This window comes from Drosophila busckii, chromosome 3L (assembly GCF_011750605.1).
Source record: "Drosophila busckii strain San Diego stock center, stock number 13000-0081.31 chromosome 3L, ASM1175060v1, whole genome shotgun sequence".
Classification (NCBI taxonomy): domain Eukaryota; kingdom Metazoa; phylum Arthropoda; class Insecta; order Diptera; family Drosophilidae; genus Drosophila; species Drosophila busckii.
This window is the reverse complement of record NC_046606.1, coordinates 5,309,245-5,324,285: the sequence shown is the minus strand read 5'-3', so window position 1 is coordinate 5,324,285 and position 15,041 is coordinate 5,309,245. Positions and strand designations below refer to the sequence as shown.

Here is a 15,041-nt window from a genome sequence, read left to right as displayed (position 1 = left end):
TGTCCACCAATACATCCAACACCACTGACATTTCATCAATACATAATTTTGTCATTTTTTCACTCGCCTTGCAAAGAAAGAAGTTTTGTTCAGATTAAAGCGTTGTAAAAGCGCGCAAAGCTTACGTTTTAAATTTCAATTCAAAATAAACATGCTGCATCAACCGCCAGCCAAAATTATGTCCGGTGCGGAGGAGAATCGTTATTATCTGAAGAACTTTATACAAACATATCGCGACCTGCCCGTACTATGGGACACCACACTGCGGGACTACACGAATCGCGAGAAACGAGCCGAGGCCTATATGCGTCTGGTGCCCATCTATCATTATCTCAAGCGCGATGCGACCGTTGAGGATGTGAAAAAGAAGATCAATACGTTGAGGACTAACTATCGCAAGGAGCTGAAGGTGGTAGAGAGCGCCATGCGTTCAGGTAATCTACACACGCCTCGTTGTTGGACATTTCAAGAATTGGATTTTCTGCGAAATACCGAGAAGTTTCTGGCAGTGAATCCCAGCTTTAAGCATGAGCCATCCTTTGCGTTCAACGAGAACTCCAGCTCCACTGGCAACTTTATGGACCATCAGCAACAACACTATGCCTATCGGAGTGCCACAGCTGGACAAACACCCAACATAACAGAAATGTTTCACAAATCATTCGGACATGTCCACAAGTTGGATCCACTGCCGCAAGCACCTGCTCCCCTGCCACAGCCAGCTCAGCCCCAAGCCCATTCACATACAGACTACGCAGCGACAGCGCCTAAACGTGCGCGCCAAACGCCGCCCACTGGCAGTGGACATCACAACACAGACGAGCTGCTTAACATGGCCTGCGAGTATCTATCTGGAACATATCCTGAGGAGGAGTCCATTGCACGCACTTGGACGCATAAGCTCAAGCGCCTGCCGCGAGAGCAGCGGCTGCTTGCCGAGCGCTTTATCAACGAGATACTCTTCGAAGCAGAGTCCAATAATCTGCATCGCGGCTCGGTGCAGATCAACAACAGCTTCGAGCCGTATGTGCGCTTCGAGGAGCCACCCGCCTGCCATGACGAACAGGACAAATCTCAAAGCCCCAGTGTACATACCTCCAGCGAATCCACAAATACGTCCAAGCCTAGCCAAGCAGAACCCAGCAATGCAGCAATGCGAGAATTCTAGAATTAAGTCTAGCATTAAGTGTTATTCAGTTTTAATCGAGATATCGTTATTGAACACCTTCACCATGGCACACACACAGACAAATAAATATATATAGTACAACTTAAGCAACCTACTTTTGGTTTGGGCAGACGGGTGTGAGTGTGACTTAATCGACGCGTTGATAATCGACTAGATTGCGTGTGAGCCAAACATATGGTGAGCCACCGGCTAACAAGAGACAGGCGCCAATCACAGGGCGATGCAAAATCCAAGCCACCGCGGCAATAGTCAATGCCAGCGAAAAGGCAATTATAAAGTTGCCCCCTATAGGAAATTGTGCATCTGGCGCCAATGCAAGCAGTAGAGGCACGCGCAGAACTAGAAAAAGAAGCAAATATATATAAGTTATGTTCCAGAAGAAGGTAGAGTTTCCTTACAACTGATGCGAAGCAGTTTGCTATTGCAGGTAACGCCAAAGAAGATGAGTACACAGCCTACGAAACGCCAATACCAGGTGTGCAGGACCTGATTACGATGCTCCTGCTTAAACATTTCCGCGGCACTCAGCTCTCCTGAATACACCAAAAGAACACGCACGCCACGCGAAGTGACATATGGTGTTACTTTATTTTTCACCAGTTTGCCCACCACACTGTAGTATTCACCCTCCATGCCGGCGTAACTGAAGTGTAAGCGTAAATCGCCAACCTCCGGATTGAACACATCATTGGTATGATAGTAGAGTCCCAGATGCAACTTGATGCTGCTATCCTCTGGCCGTATATCAGATGTCAACTCCTTATAATTAGTAAACTTATGTTTGACCGCAGGCCCGAGCTCATATTTGCCTATAAAGACAGCATCAGCCACCGTCACGGCGCTTTCAATGGGAAAGCGTTTTGGATTTGCATGCCCATGGGGATTGTTAAAGCTGTTGGAATCTACCAGCTTATCGCGCCATTCGCGTGTATAGTAATACCTGCGTGTGGATTCCGTATCGACGTTACCAATGGTCTCGACAAAGCTGGACTCGCTACTAAGTGAAAAAGAAAATAAATTCAAAACTTTCTACCGGCCGGCCTAACTCTTATGCTTACACCGAATCCTCCACCCACTGATACATCTGAACGCGTCGCCTCAGATTCACAGCCATTATTTGTATATTGTAGTCTGGTTCGGTGAGCGGTTCGCCGCATAGAATTGGACCCGACAAATGCACTACGCGCTGCTCATAGCTTTGATCCTGCTCCTCCTCTGTAAACTGCATGGTATACACTTCGGCGAAGGCCTCATCCAACGCCAGTATTGTATGAACTGCTCTGCCCTGCAATAACAATTGACAGAATGAAACATTTACATGCAAGTGCGGCGTAATCCTTACCTCATTCCAGTAAAGCAGACCGGCGCCGGCTAAAAACAATATTATTCCGAATACGGATATGAGCCAGTTGGCACGAAACGTGTCGCGTAGCGTGGGCATCTAACGTTAATTACACATCTAAGACATAAAATATACAAATTTGCACCGAATTTGCTAAATTTTACTTGTATATACAGCTATCGATAACACGCTAAGTTGGCTGCACCAGACACACACACAGCCATACATATCGATATTTTAACAGCTGTTTAACTTGTTATCAGTCTCAACGTCAAATACTAGAAACAAATTAAAACACAACATACAAAACATATAATATACAATGTTTAGCAATAGTTTAGCTGATTATCAGTTCTTAACGCCCGCATTTAAGCTTGGCCAATTCAACGCTGTATACAAGGCTAATTATTTGCCAAACAATCGCGTAATTGTTGTCAAAAAATACTCGCTGGAACAGAAAGACGCTGAACTAAAGAAACTATTTACCGAGATACAACGCTGTCGTCAATTTAAGCACACAAATATAATACAAATACTGCATAGTTTTATAGGAGATAGTGATGTATTTGTGCTGTATCCGTTTATGAACTTTGGCACGTGCCAAGTGCTCCTCGAGAGCGCATTCCCAATGGGATTTCCAGAGCCACTGATAGCATTGATATTTAAGGATATACTAGCGGCACTGCTTTACATACACAACAATTACTTTGTGCATGGCGCAATTAGAGCCAGCCATATACTATTAGACAGCCACAAGGCAGTGCTATCAAACTTTCGGGAATGCCGCAGTTTTATTCAACATGGTCGCAAGAAATCTGTGCTGCATGAGGTCTCGCTGGAGGCTAACCTCAACTGGGCAGCTCCCGAGGTGCTGGACCAGAACATTCATGGCTACACAGAGAAGAGTGACATCTATTCGGTGGGCATCACTGCCTGCGAGCTGGCCAATGGCATTCAACCGTATTTGGAGACGCAGCCCACACTTATGTATACGGAGAAAATACGCGGCAATGTGCCCTCGCTACTAGACAGATCCACTTACCCCATGCTGTTGGATGATCAGGGCAAAATGCCGTTTCAGAATGCCACCACAAGGCGTGCCTATGAGATATACAGCCAGCGTGTGTTATCCGATGAGTTCCATCAGTTTACAGAGATTTGCTTGAACGGCAGTCCGGAGAACCGCTGGAGTGCCAAGAAGCTAATGACGCATGCATTCTTTAAGCAGTGTCGCCACAGTTGCATTGCCGATCACATCAAGAAATGTCGCTACGAGCTGGAGGATAATGGTGGACAGGAATGCGTAGAGCAGGAAGAGCTGTCAGCTCAGTCGTATCCAGCCGAAGTACAATGGAGTTTTTAATGTTATTAATAACTTATTAAGAATAAATTTACAAAAATTATAACTTAGTTGAACATTCTTTGTTGTTTGCGCTGATATTTGAATTTCCCAAATGAAATTCATAATTTTATTTCACATAATTTGCTATAATATAAATGTGTCGTTTTTATTTACAGTTCTAAACGCTTTTTGTATGTATGAGAGTGTATATAATGCATTATAAAGCCAAAAGCCATATACATATATATAAATATATGTTTGCTAAGTGTTAAAGAACAAAATATCACTTGGCGCCTACAAAAAATAATATTTATATAAAATGTTTACTTCATTATTTGTTACGTTTATTATTAAACAAATTAATAACAATTAGACGCAAAAACTGTTTAAATTAAAATTATATAACAAATAACTAAACAAAAATATTTAATTTTTTTTGGGTCAACTTAAACATTATTTCGTAATTCAACTAAATATTTGGACAAAGAATCACGCACAAATTACTTTAAAAAAATCGGCGCTCTTTAAGGTAATCTTTAAATATATATATGTTAGGTGTATAAAACATAACTTTTCCTGCTTTTAGAGCGCGGAAAATGTACAAATTTGATAAATCTTAGTTTATGTATTTAGAACTTTTCTTGCAACTGTTTTGGATTAAGCGGGGCCTATCACGAACAGATAACATTATATTGTATTTATATGAAGCAATATATATTCTTTAGAGCGTAGAGTACTATTCAACTAAATTTAGTTTAGGTTAATTGTTTATAAATAAAATTGTTAATAACTAAATTAAGGTTCTCATTTTTGTCTAGCCTGCAAAACTTTTAACTTGTTATAGGTCGGATTTTCATATAATAAAGGTGAAATAGAGTGTACGCTTGCTAATTTATAAGTTAAGGTTAAACATTTGAATGATTGGGGCTTAAAATACAAAATATTTTAGTTGTGTTTCTGCATTTTAACAAATATATGCTCTTCTCAAAAGGAGAAGGTTCTCAAATTAGAATTAGAACCATTTCGTTTCTGCAAGCGTCCACTCTATATATGCCTGTCTATATAAATACGCGAGTATATTAATAAATAAGCATTAACGTTGACTAACATGCCACACAATCAAATAACTTTTATCGCCACGATTCTCAATTGTTTGATTTGGTTCCAGTTGTATGCTATTTTCCATATCGTTGTCATCTAAAAGAAATATACAAACATTTTAATAGATATCGATATAAAGATATGCAAGTTTAGTTGATGAATATAAAACAGTTAGTGCTGCAGCCAGACAACTACAGTAGGCATAAATATATACATTTTAGTAATAAATACAGTCCTCGCCAGAAAAAGAAATCCCTTCAAAAGATCAGCATGTTTTTTTAGTTTCATTTAGTATAATAATTGAAATTTAATTTTAAGTGAGAGTGCGCGTTTGGTTTGGTAGTTTGTAGTTTTGCAATTTTTACATTTTTTAAAATATAAAAAAATACTAAAATGTACCAAAAATAAAGTCAAAAATTAACTAAATTAAATTTATAAATACTATATACGCAAGCTTAAAAACATTTTTATGTACAAAAATGTAAATTTTGACAAAGGACAATTAACAAGAACACCAATTTGAAACAAATACAGTCCACATTTGAGCTCAAGTGGATTTTGGAACATGTGACATGTGCAACAATTAAATAAACATAAGTGTTTTGGAATTGCAAACATTAAATTGAACATAAACTTGCATAAACCTTAAAGGAGGCTTTAATCAGGTCACACGGCTTAAAGCAATACGCTGCATTCCAATACTTTTAAATTTTAGTTGGGCGTCGCCGCTTACTACAAATTGAAGGTACTACATGGCACAAAGAAAAGTAAATAAATAAATACAAAGTAATTTAATTAAAGCAATTTAAAGTAAACAAAAAGAAAAATTAGTACGCGCGCAAAAACATAATTGGAAAATAAAAAATGCGCAAACAACAAATCAAAATGAAATTTAAAAAAAGCTTACGTATCAACTTTCCAAACTATCAAATGCGCTGCATTATCACTAGCATCGTATTTATCATTTCCTGCAGAGGTAAATGGAATGATATACAATATAATTTAAAAGTCTTGCTTGGCAAATCGGCAAGTCGAGTCTTGAGTATGAGTCTTGATGATGGCGTTACTAGAGCTTCGCTGTCGATGTCACAAGCCACTTACTTATGCGAAAATCAATGTAGCCCTCGCCCCCACACATGACCAACATGTCCGGGCGTTTGTTGGTGAAGGTGAGCGTGCCGTTCGGCTGCTGCAACATGGGCACGGACACGAAGAACTTGACCGCATCGCGATGTCCGTGGAAGGATAATTGAGCGTTTGCCATGCAGCACAGAGGCATCTGGCCATGCGGATTAGCTGCAATGCAAATAAATAATTAATTGGTAGTCTGCATAGGAAATAGGAAATTTGAGCTTTACTTGGCTTTTGTTGCGCTTCGGCAAGCGGCACAGAGATGATGACACCGTTGCTGGTGCCGATCCAAAGACGATTGCAGGATACCATGAGCGCTGTGATGCGCACAAAGCTAAAGCCGAGCTTGCCAGTGCCCAGCATCTTGGACACATAGGGCTCAATGTCCACATCCTGTATGTGCTCAAAGCTATGCGTGTTATACAGACGCAATGTGGAGTCCAAACTGCAAGCGGATAAGCATTTAAATAAGTGAATACCAAGCGCTGTGGCTTTGCTTACCGTATGGAAACCCAAACGCCAGCACCTGTGGCTGCCATCTGCCGCACTTGGCTCTCCTTGCGCGGATGCGCGTCCAGCGAGTGCACAATGTTGAGCGATACGGGATCGACAATGAAGATCTTGTTGCGATGCGCCGCCCAAATACGTTCGCCGGCCACACAGAGGCAACGTATCGAATGATTGCGATCACCGAGCGTAACCAGGTGATAACTATTCAGATCCCATTGGCCGTCTGTCTGGCGGCGGAACACGGCAAGCTGAGCGTTGGCCAGCGCAACAACAACACGCGACTCCACATGCACAATCGCCAGCACGGCATCCGGCAGCAGCACCTTGAGCAGACACTCATGCCAACGTCCCACGCTGCTGTGCACATAGAGCCAGCCATCCTGGGCTCCCAGCCACATGGTTGGGCCCACAGAGCTGATGACAGGCTCGTCGCGTTCCTTGGTGCCCAGTATGGGATTCTGCGAGTGTGTGGCCACATTGTTGTTCACATTGTGTGTGCTCTCCGAGTTGTTGGAACTGCTGCTGGACAGACGCTGTGGCGCACCGGGCAGCGCTTGGCGTATCTTGATGGCCTCGACATTGCCCAGCGGCTCCATGGGCAGCGCCTCATTGGACTTTTCGGTGGCCTCCTTGGCCTCGGCAACTGTTTCCAGCAGCTGTGGCTGCTCCTCTTGCTGCTCCACTTGCTGGCCCTCCTCCTTGCTGTTGCTATTGTGATCGCTCTTGGCACGCACGCGCACAAAGTCCACCTTGCCGAGCAGCTCGTCACCCTCGCCCGGACGCTGCAGCATCTCGCCATCCTTGACCACCTCCGACTGCTCGAGCAGCGCATAGTCGCTCTCCATGGCGCCCGGCACGGAGGCAATGCACAGCAAATGCGACGCACAAATGGGAAACGCATCCAGCACCGTGGCCGATTGATTGGCATCCACCACGCTCACCGTGCTAGCCGCATGTGTGCTGGTGCAGATCCAGACAAACGAACTGAGCTGCGTCTCCGGCTCCAGCGTCTCCAGGCTGGCGCGCGCCATTTGACGATCGAGCGCCTCGGCGCTTTGCTCCGCCGTCGGACTAGTAATCTCAGCAATTTTGAGCGTGGAGCGTGGCGCATATGGCGAACTGGCGGGTATCAGCGTCTGGCCGTCTTTGGTAAAACCGCCTTGCAGATTAACGCCCGCTGCGCAAAAGACTTTCATATGCGGCGATGCCTCCGCCAGCGGATTGCAATAGACAGGCACGGGCACACCGCCAGAGTGCCGGCCGGGATTAGCATCTTGATTGGTCTTGTTTATGGGCAAGCTCCAGCCATAGGCATGCAGTCGGCCATCCTCCTTTTGTACATGCGCACGCAGCTGGCGATACTGTTCGCGTCGTCGTGCGCTAATGCGCTCCGAGCTGCCCTCCTCGCCATAATCCTTGGCCATGATTAGCGCATTGGCTAGACCAGCGCTGGCGGGATGTGGCGGCGGTTGTGCGCCAGCTAGGGCAAGGCGATTGTCGCCTCCTCCACGGCTGGGTGAGCTATGGGCAGGGCTTCCTCCGCCAGTGTGACGAAACATCGGCCCCCCACCCAGTCCATCGGCAATGCGCTCCGTTGGACGGTTGGTGGGGCTGCAGAACAAAACAGTGCATTAGTCTAAAGTGAACTCGACTCGCATCTAAGGCAGACTTACGTAAAAAGACTACTAAAATATTTCCAAATGCTTGGATGCTTCGATTTCTCCAGATTATCCACAGTGCGTGAGGCGCGCAGAATCTCTGTTAGGCGCACTGCCTCCTGCAGCTCCATAAGCCGCTCCTTGTACTGGTTGCGCTCCATTAGCACCATGGCCATTTCCACACGCGTGAAGCGTTTGCGCTGCGCCAGCGGCACATCGTTCTCCTCCTGCTCCGTGTCTGTTGAAAAGCAAAATTTAAGCATAACGATTCGCTTGTACATGTGGATCAACTTACTTTGCTGCTTCACTTGCTCCTTGGCCTTCTTAAGCTCATCTTCCAGTTCACTAATGCGCTTGCGCAGCTTGTTGCGCGACTGTTGCATGGCATTCAGCTCCTCGCGCACAATCTCCACCTCACCTGTAAGCTCATCCACCTTGACTATCAAATCATCCTTCACTATATTGAGCGCATTTCTGTGTATAAAACATTTGCATAAGTAATTGTTAATGGAATTACAAATTAATGCCACTTACTTGGTTGCCAGCAGCTCGTTGTTCTCCATGATAAGATTCTCAACCTCCTTGCCCATGCCTGCAAAACATACAAAATGGTTTTAGATAATGGCATAATTTGTTTAAATTAAATAGCAACAAAAGAGCACATGTAAATGTTATGAATATGAAATTAAGTAAGACAAATGTTAACAAAAAGAATAAATTGAAATGTATTATAGATAGATAGATATAGATATTTAAATAAAAATTAATTAATTAATAATAATGCAAAATTGTAAATGCTTTTACGATAAGTGCGAAATGATTAAGTGTATTAACGAGAAACGAAAAGAACTTTGTATACAGAAAACCAAAAATTTAAGGAAATTAAATGAACAAGTCCCGAACCCGAATTTATATCCAAACCAAACTATGAGATGTTTAAATCACCCGTAAACTAACACCAAACTAAAGCTAGATAGAGGACTACTCACTTAGCAAGAGTTAGGAAAATAGAGTGAGAGCAGAGACTACTTCTAATTAGCAAACTAGATGAAAGCGTATTCGAAACACGCTCAAAAACTTACCGAAATAATTGTCGTTAGCTTCAAATACAAAATTATTTTTGGGTGTATTGTATTTTTGTGTGTGTGTATCGTTTAAATTTTGGAAATTGTTGAAAGAAAATAGTAGACAAGTTAGATTTATCCGTACAATGAGAGAAAAGAATTTGTTGTCTTTTAATTTGATTAGATATTTTTGAGTATTTATTGGTTCTTCTTCGTTGTTGTTGTTGTGGTGTCGAATTACAAAAGTTGCAAATCGTTTCAGTCAATACTCGTATGATATTTGATGTATTTACAGGTTATATAAATGAAACCATATATATAGGAATTATATGCTGTAGCATGTGGACTTTGTTGTGGCTGTGCTGGATGTTGGTGGTACCTACCTGAGGAAGCGTATTCTCCGGGATGTACCCAGCTGCCTGATAGGGTAAATAGGAAATACAAAAATGTGATAAGCAGTCAAATTTATAGTAGGATAAGTGCATGAGAAGAGAATAAGATATATAGAGAGAGAGTGAGAGTTAATATTTAGCCAAACCAACTCACCTGTAACAATTTCGTTCTCTTCGCTCTCTTCGTTATCTTGAAAGGATAATTCTTGGTAGAGATTATTATCCGAGCGCTGCTCCTTTTTAGTGGTTGAGCGACCAACTTGGGTTTTATTTAATATTTTAGTGAAGTTAACACAAAACACAAAAGAAAAATAGAAAAAATTGTTGGTTTTTTGTTTGTTTTTGTTAAATTAGTTGGCACTTCATATTAGTTTTGGAATAATTTAGCTGAATTAAGCTGTACTTACCATTAGCTGGCACATTTGGCACCACCGGACTCAGTTCGGGAGGACTTTGCGGCGAGGTAGCCTGATCTGTAGCAGCGCCACGCTCCACTGTGCCCGCCAGACTATCGAGCTCATTCTGCAGCGACGGCGGTCCCGAGTCATCGGATTGACTGCCCACACTGCAAATGGTTTCCGTATCGAGCATAACCGAGTTCTCCAGTGATGCAAAGCCATAAGACACTGGACCAGAGCTGCGAGCCACAGGATTCAAGCGAGCTCGACTCACTTCCATGCGATCCGAGGCAGTACTCATTTGTGAGTGTGTGGAGCCCATAAGCATCTTGGTGCGCTCCATATAGTCCACATGGTTCTTGAACAACTCCGTATAGCGTTCATGCAGTCGCGCATATTCCTGGAAAAATTAAAAACATAAGCAAAGCAATTTATTTGAATATTGCTGGAGCTACGAACCTTTTTGAGATCTCCCTCGCGCTCCTCCAGACGACTGGCGTGCTCTACGCTATTCTTATGCTTTAGCTCCAGCATGCGCACTATGCTCTCCAACGATTCGAGTCGATTAGCTAGCTCCTTGTTTTCCTGTTCAGCAAGATCCTCTGCCTCGAGCAGCTGCAATTGGAATTTAAATTAGATGCGGTCCAATTGGAATTAATGGGAAATTAAACATGCATTTAATTGGATTTTTTTTTTTAAAGATTTTATGCCTTTTTTTTCTCACCTTCTGTTCGGACTGCTTGCGAGCGCTCTTCTCTCGCTCATACTGTGTCACCAACTGTTCATTGTCCTCGCGTAACAGCTCCACCTCCACATCCTGCTCCTGATTGATGCGATAAGACGCATCCAGACACTCCAGCACGTTCACCAGCAACGGCATAAGGTTCTTCACCACATCCTCGTCATATCGATTAATCATGCGCTCAAATTCTTGATAAATACTGCCCGCCAATTGTTGCACCTGTTTGTGGTTTTTATTATTGTTTGCATTTATAAACATTAGAATTTACAACTAGTACAATAACAAATACATAATCAAAAGCCTAGTTTGTTAGTATTTCGCGCGGTTTTGCATTAGTGTCTTAATGAAAAGCCAAACAGCAGCCCACCCCAAGTTAATTGCGGTTTTGCGCCCGCTTTTCCCCACTCAACTTTATATTTTATGAATGAAAGCTGTGCGAGATTGTGAATGAAAGCGTTTTGCCCCATAGGCCACAGACATATATAAACAATTTAAAAACTTCCCATGCATAAACTTAAATAATAAAAGCTACATAAAACAATTAAAGGTAAACAAAATATATTAAAACTAAACATTAAGTGCGCTTAATTGACAATGTGAGACATTTTAACAATCAAAAAAGTTTATGGCACCAAAGAAAATTTTGAACTCACGATGCTCACAACCTGTTCATTCTGAAAGAGAAAGAAAAACAAGAAAAAATAATAGAAAATAATGCACATAAAAAAAGAACGAAACGCATAAGTTATAAACAAATACTACAAAAAATAATAAAAGAATGATAACATGAATACAAATAAAATTAAAAATTAAACCAAAAACCAATGGAAAATGCAGACGAACCAAATTATAAAAAGCTTTATGCAACATTTAATAAATAAATAATAATTCCATTATTAATATTAGATTTTAAATTCTTTATATGCAATTGGTCACCCGCTGTATATCAGTTAATGAGCTAATGAGGTGTTGACCACACCGTAAACAATCCAAGGACGTAGGCAGGGAGGGATTCTTCTTCGGGTAACCCTTTACCCACATATTTTTAATATTCATAGACGCCCTTGGGCTGTACAAATGTTAGACTTAACACTAATGATAAGATAAATATGTAATGGAAAGTAAAATGTGCTACTTCGCTTGCCTAACAACCAACCAAAAAGATTATTGAGAAATAAATAAAATAGTAAAACCCCAAGGTCTAATACCATATGCTTTATATGGTCACTATGCTTGTCGCTGTCAATTGCGAGAAAACCAGTTTACAAACATCCAATAGCTGTGACAGCAACGCTTCAATGGGTTTAGAGTTAAGGGGAAGGTAATTTAACTTTACAGGTAGCACATGGTGTGAGTAAGGGTTGACTAAAGTACTTTAAGCACAAATTTGTCGCGCGATGAGCTCATTTACCGCAAAGTATTTGCATTTGGCTGAGCGAGAGGGGGAAGCGGCAATTAAAGCATAGACGAAGCTGATAAAGTGCAAAAATCAATGACGTCGCTTTGATTGTAGCAGTAACTAAAATAAAAATAAACCTTAGAAATTGAGAGAGAGGGCAACAATATAAAATTAGACAAATGGGCAACTAAGCTGACTCTTTTGATTATTGATTTTGCCAATTCCGCTTTGTCGCCTATTACTTTTTTGGGCACTGGGCGCAACTGTAAATGTCAATGACTTGAATGGCTCTGGAGCGGTCAGCTGATGCATAATAAACAAGTTGAAGTGCAAGCGAGACAGCGTGTGAATAACTGTGAATGTGATTACAGCATTTCCTGCTACGAGCAGACACATTATCTATGTATGCTTGAACACCAGTCAAGTAAAAAGATTGGCCCTTATCGTAAAGAGAAGATATGTAATTGTAGTTTGTGCCCCCATGAATCATTTGAGCATTTAACTGTAATTGGCTACAAGAAGAATGAAGAATAAGTGTTGCTCACCTTCTCGGACATGACCATGTTGTTGTCCTCGGTGCCGTAGACCGTTTCAGCGCCGGGCTGTGGTCCATGGTTATTAAGCATGGTGTCATCGTTATCCATCATTTTGTTTATCCTTATCTCTCTATCTCTTTCGCTCGTATGTGTCTTCAAAGTCACTTAGTAGGCGCTCCAAATGTGGGTGGTGTCGGGTGCTTGTGTTGGGGTTGTCACACGTCACGCGTTATGCAGCTTTCAACCCCAAACAATAACAACTACTGTGTGTGCTGCACCCACACATGCAAACGCACTACCACACACACTCACACACACACACTTGTCGTTTTGGGTATTTTTATTTGATATTTGTCTCGTAGTCTCTTTGTCCGAGTATTATTTGTATATTATACACACACTTGTATATATTAAATGCAGCATTTATTTAATGCTCGTCACTTAGTTTGCGTTTTTCGTTGGCCAACGATGCTGCTTGTTTCCCGTTTCCCCCCTCCTGCCATTTGCGACGTATTTTTGACTAGATTTTAATTTCATTTTTTTCGCCCAGGCTTTTCACACATTTCGCTCACGTGTCGCATTGATTTTTCATTTGTATAAGCTGCACGCACTACTAAAGAACTTGTTTAACATCAATAAATAATTAGACACTTTGTTTGTAACAATTTTTAAGCAATAAATATTGAAGAAAATACGCGTTGTCAAGATTTAACAGTGACTCTTTAATGTCCTGTTAAGATTACAGAGAACTAACATAACAGCAACACACATCCGATGTTCGAGTTCGACTCAATTGGTATGAGCTCGCATCAATATTGAGCAGTGTTATATATCGATAAGTAGTAGTAGTGTTGATTCACGTTTGGAATTTTTGTTATTGTCACATTTTTTGCGTTCGCAGCTGTGTTTTACCTTAAATAAATTAAGCAAAATGGTTTTTGTTAAAAACTGGGAGGACTTTGAGATTGCCGCCGAGAATATGTACATGGCGAATCCACAGAAATGCCGCTACACCATGAAATACGTGCACTCCAAGGGACACATATTGTTGAAAATGACGGACAATGTTAAGGTATGCAAATATTTGTTAATAAGCGTGTCGAATTCGATTTGTAACTAAAATTATTTGCAGTGTGTGCAATATAAGGCAGAGAATATGCCCGACCTGAAGAAAATAGAGAAAATCACAACAAACCTGGTCGGACATATGGCGTCCAAGGAATAAAGCGAACAAAAACAACAACAAATTTGGCCACGGCAGCAGTTTGTAGCAACATTGTTATTGTTCGCTGCAGCTGCAATTGTTTAGTTAAGTTAAGCAAACTGGTCAATATGGCCGACTGCACATGTGTTCACAAGAGTAGTTACTGTTTAAATAACATTTTATAAATGTTAGCTCTGTATACAAAGTCTGAGCCAGGCCACTGCAGTTATAAAAAAAGAAAACAATTTACAATAATTTTTGTATTTATCTAATTATACACGGTGACAATTAGTGCACAATTCCATGAAATGCTTTAAACTTTTAAAATAATAAATGAATTGGTGTGTTTTATAAGGAAAGTGAATTAAAGTTGACTGATTTGCACACTAGGTGGCGCTGCTTTGGCGCTTAGTTTAAAAATCTTTTTGCGCTATGTTAAGCAGATTCTCTTCAATAAATTGTGTGGCTTTGTCGCTTTATGTTGAGTCAGCTTAAGCATTAAAGTGATTAAACAGCCAAAGTAAACAATTTGCAAACAGACAAGTGTATGAGTGTGTGTGTGTGTGTGAGTCAGAATGGATGCTGCCCAGTCCAGTCGTCGACCGCTGTTGCTCACTTAATAAGCAAAGTGTAAATATTTAGTTATTTGCATATTGAAGGCACTCGAGTTTATTTGCCACAGGAGATTGACAGCAATGCCGAAGAGCGATCAGTAGCGTCTAAAGTGTTGTTGACCAAAATGCCACAAGAAGTGTTTGGCTAATGCAGTTTGGCTGGAAAACTCAGTAGCCACTTTGGATTAAGAAAACGTTTGTTTGACCCACAGAAGCAGACAACTTCAGAAAAAAAAAAAAAAATAGTATTATCGTTTGTTTGATGGCCCCGACGCGCCTTTGATCGTATGGGCGGCCCTACAGTTGCAGCTCAAGCATTGGGCACACAGCTGGCTTTGATTAGAGACCACAGAAGCCGACGACGACGAAACGAGGCGAACCGAGCTGAGCTCGAGAGTCGTCAACTTTTTGTCACCTGA

General features: G+C 41.6%; 5 protein-coding genes across 14 annotated transcripts; 3 read left to right on the top strand and 2 right to left on the bottom strand.

Annotated features, from left to right (window-relative positions):
• Positions 1 to 74: 74 nt before the first annotated feature.
• Positions 75 to 1,189, top strand: LOC108600627. Its single transcript, XM_017988313.2, has one exon. The coding sequence runs from the start codon at positions 152 to 154 to the stop codon at positions 1,166 to 1,168; it is 1,017 nt and encodes a 338-aa protein (XP_017843802.2). The 5' UTR covers positions 75 to 151; the 3' UTR covers positions 1,169 to 1,189.
• On the bottom strand, positions 1,186 to 2,727 carry LOC108600625 (transmembrane protein 43 homolog). Of its 2 annotated transcripts, none has more exons than XM_017988309.2 (4): positions 2,532 to 2,727; positions 2,248 to 2,474; positions 1,588 to 2,186; positions 1,186 to 1,528 (listed from the first exon to the last, which is right to left on the bottom strand). In XM_017988309.2, exons 1-4 carry the CDS (start codon positions 2,628 to 2,630, stop codon positions 1,317 to 1,319), a joined length of 1,137 nt encoding a protein of 378 aa, XP_017843798.1. In that variant the 5' UTR covers positions 2,631 to 2,727; the 3' UTR covers positions 1,186 to 1,316. The 2 variants fall into 2 exon arrangements, with proteins under 2 accessions (XP_017843798.1, XP_017843799.1); XM_017988310.2 differs by having other exon boundaries at positions 1,588 to 2,183.
• Positions 2,728 to 2,794: 67 nt separating this feature from the next.
• Positions 2,795 to 3,941, top strand: LOC108600626 (putative serine/threonine-protein kinase STE20-like). The gene has a single exon (XM_017988312.2). The coding sequence runs from the start codon at positions 2,854 to 2,856 to the stop codon at positions 3,892 to 3,894; it is 1,041 nt and encodes a 346-aa protein (XP_017843801.2). The 5' UTR covers positions 2,795 to 2,853; the 3' UTR covers positions 3,895 to 3,941.
• Positions 3,942 to 4,296: 355 nt separating this feature from the next.
• LOC108600311 (JNK-interacting protein 3) lies at positions 4,297 to 13,530 on the bottom strand. 9 transcript variants are annotated; one of them, XR_001915185.2, is made up of 17 exons: positions 12,814 to 13,530; positions 11,523 to 11,543; positions 10,852 to 11,088; positions 10,587 to 10,742; positions 10,137 to 10,527; positions 9,884 to 9,988; positions 9,721 to 9,756; positions 9,356 to 9,373; positions 8,808 to 8,865; positions 8,569 to 8,747; positions 8,289 to 8,511; positions 6,607 to 8,226; positions 6,333 to 6,550; positions 6,076 to 6,270; positions 5,882 to 5,942; positions 5,619 to 5,722; positions 4,988 to 5,070 (listed from the first exon to the last, which is right to left on the bottom strand). XR_001915185.2 is itself a non-coding variant. In XM_017987805.2 (16 exons), the coding sequence occupies exons 1-16, from the start codon at positions 12,913 to 12,915 to the stop codon at positions 5,067 to 5,069; spliced, it is 3,624 nt and encodes a 1,207-aa protein (XP_017843294.2). In that variant the 5' UTR covers positions 12,916 to 13,530; the 3' UTR covers positions 4,986 to 5,066. The 9 variants fall into 9 exon arrangements, 8 of the variants coding, with proteins under 8 accessions (XP_017843291.2, XP_017843292.2, XP_017843293.2 ...); XM_017987805.2 differs by lacking the exon at positions 5,619 to 5,722 and having other exon boundaries at positions 4,986 to 5,070; XM_017987802.2 differs by lacking the exons at positions 5,619 to 5,722; positions 5,882 to 5,942 and having other exon boundaries at positions 4,297 to 5,070.
• A 127-nt stretch (positions 13,531 to 13,657) lies between these two features.
• On the top strand, positions 13,658 to 14,333 carry LOC108600313 (signal recognition particle 9 kDa protein). The gene is made up of 2 exons (XM_017987810.2): positions 13,658 to 13,876; positions 13,937 to 14,333. Exons 1-2 carry the CDS (start codon positions 13,736 to 13,738, stop codon positions 14,027 to 14,029), a joined length of 234 nt encoding a protein of 77 aa, XP_017843299.1. The 5' UTR covers positions 13,658 to 13,735; the 3' UTR covers positions 14,030 to 14,333.
• The last annotated feature ends 708 nt before the right edge of the window (positions 14,334 to 15,041 follow it).